Source organism: Echinops telfairi, unplaced genomic scaffold, assembly GCF_000313985.2.
Source record: "Echinops telfairi isolate 266 unplaced genomic scaffold, ASM31398v2 ScPeMD7_443;HRSCAF=831, whole genome shotgun sequence".
NCBI classification, from domain to species: Eukaryota; Metazoa; Chordata; class Mammalia; order Afrosoricida; family Tenrecidae; genus Echinops; species Echinops telfairi.
In genome coordinates, this window is record NW_022104341.1 from 13,198,970 (window position 1) to 13,200,882 (window position 1,913).

At 34.8% G+C, this 1,913-nt stretch overlaps 1 protein-coding gene across 1 annotated transcript in view; it reads right to left on the reverse strand.

Annotated features, from left to right (window-relative positions):
* RNPC3 (RNA binding region (RNP1, RRM) containing 3) overlaps positions 1 to 1,913 on the reverse strand; it is a 27,612-nt gene that overhangs the window by 7,904 nt on the left and 17,795 nt on the right. The window contains 1 exon segment of the mRNA XM_045292022.1: positions 1,758 to 1,884. Coding sequence (XP_045147957.1) covers positions 1,758 to 1,884 — 127 coding nt within the window.

Genomic DNA, 1,913 nt, shown 5'->3' on the forward strand with positions numbered 1-1,913 from the left:
AGCTTCCAGGGAAACCCAGTTCTAATTTAATTCGATTCTAGATTTTTAATTGTTTCAAAAGATCTCTTAAATATGTTAAGAAGCAAAAGAAGCAAAGATGTCACTTTGAGGACTAATGAGTACATGACTCAAACCGTGGTATTTTCAATTATCTCATGTGCACGTTAAAGTTGAAAAATGAATAATAAACACTGAAGCAGAATTGATGCCTTTGAATTAAGATATTGGTGGAAAATGTTAAACACCAAGGATTGCCAGAAGCATGAACTCATGTATTGGAAGTATAATCAAAATGCTCCATTCAAACTCAGGATGCAGAGAATTTGCCTCATGTGCTCTGGATAAGTCAGCTGACAGGACCAGTGACTGGAGAAGAACGTCAAATGCTTGGGAAAGCAGAGCGTGAGGGAAAAGAGGAAGGCCCTCAATGAGATGAATGTGTCTCAAACACAACACCGACTGCACAGAGCACAGACTGAAAGATGGACCAGTCTACTGACAGGCTGTATCATTGTTTTACACAGGGTTATTCACTTAGAACTGACACCGTGGCACCTAATAACAGCACTACATCTGACTAAGGCAGATCTCTCTACATCCATCTAGCTTTACATCATTTATAGTTCTATTTATCAAACTTTTCTACCTTTAAAACTTTATAATTTTCCTTTCACATTGGATATCCATTCACTATCTAATTTTTTTGCTTTTATCCTTCAAGAGGCAGCTCCAATATCTTTTAATCCTTAAGCCTACCTAGATTTCTCAAATGGTTTTGATCTTTTTCCTTGCTCAAATCTCTATAATCGTTACATCTTTTTCTTATGCCAATATTTCGTTATTGTAATAATCACTTGAATATTTGGTTTCTTATTCATAAGACTACTGATTCCCCACTGTTAATATGGCATTAAGGTTTGGATGCATATTCCAAATCACACAGGACTTAGCAGGACATGTTATTATCCAATAATTAAATATTTCAACTTGTATTGAGATGCATATTTTAAGATGTATTCTGGGGGGCTCTGTGTGAAAAATAAGAATTAGGAATTTATATTTCACAAGAATTCTGAAGTTCAAAAAAATGTTTTCACATTCAGTGAGTAGAGCTAGGAGGAATCAATATAATTTCATATAAACACATTGGTGATGCCATTATCAAAACTGAATGAAGAAGAAACAGATGAGAGGAAATGAAATGAGTTTTGTTTCAGAGAGTATTAAAAAGGTCGACAAGACACTTGTAAGACATAAAAAGAAAGCTGAGAATGGTGACTGTCAGTCTCATAAGAAAAAGGTTAATTCTGGCAATACAGCTCAGCTACAATAGTTGAAATCACAAAAACAAATGACCTCAATAAGAAAGGCAACATAAATCTATCAACAGAACATCACTGATGCAGGCATTCAAAGCCAAGTTGTTGTTGTTGTTTTAACTGATTAAAGTGTTTTAGGGAAGGTAAAGAAAAGATTGTAAAAATTGAAAGAGACAAGCAGGAAGTAAAGGTGGGAAACACAAAGAAAAAGGTCATTTAAAACTAGGGGTAAACATTTTTAAAATTAGGATTACTGGTTTCATTAGAATCCGGTTGACAGTGAAAGAATTACAAGTGCTTATAAATTTGGAAACAGGAAGCAACTGGACAACCAAGTAGAGGGATATGAAATAAAATCCCAGAGTGAGGGATGATGAGTTACACAAATAGACAAAGTACTTAGACACAGCATTTATTACATAATCTACAACAAAGTTACCTGTGTGTCACAGATGCAGGTTTACTTAACATATCCTTTATTTTTCGCCTTTTCCTCACATGGCGCTGTTTTATTGCTTTAGGTCTTTTGGGCTGAAGATTTGCTAGTTCCATTAATTTGTTCATCCTATATTGAGGAGAGGGAAGGGAAAAAAA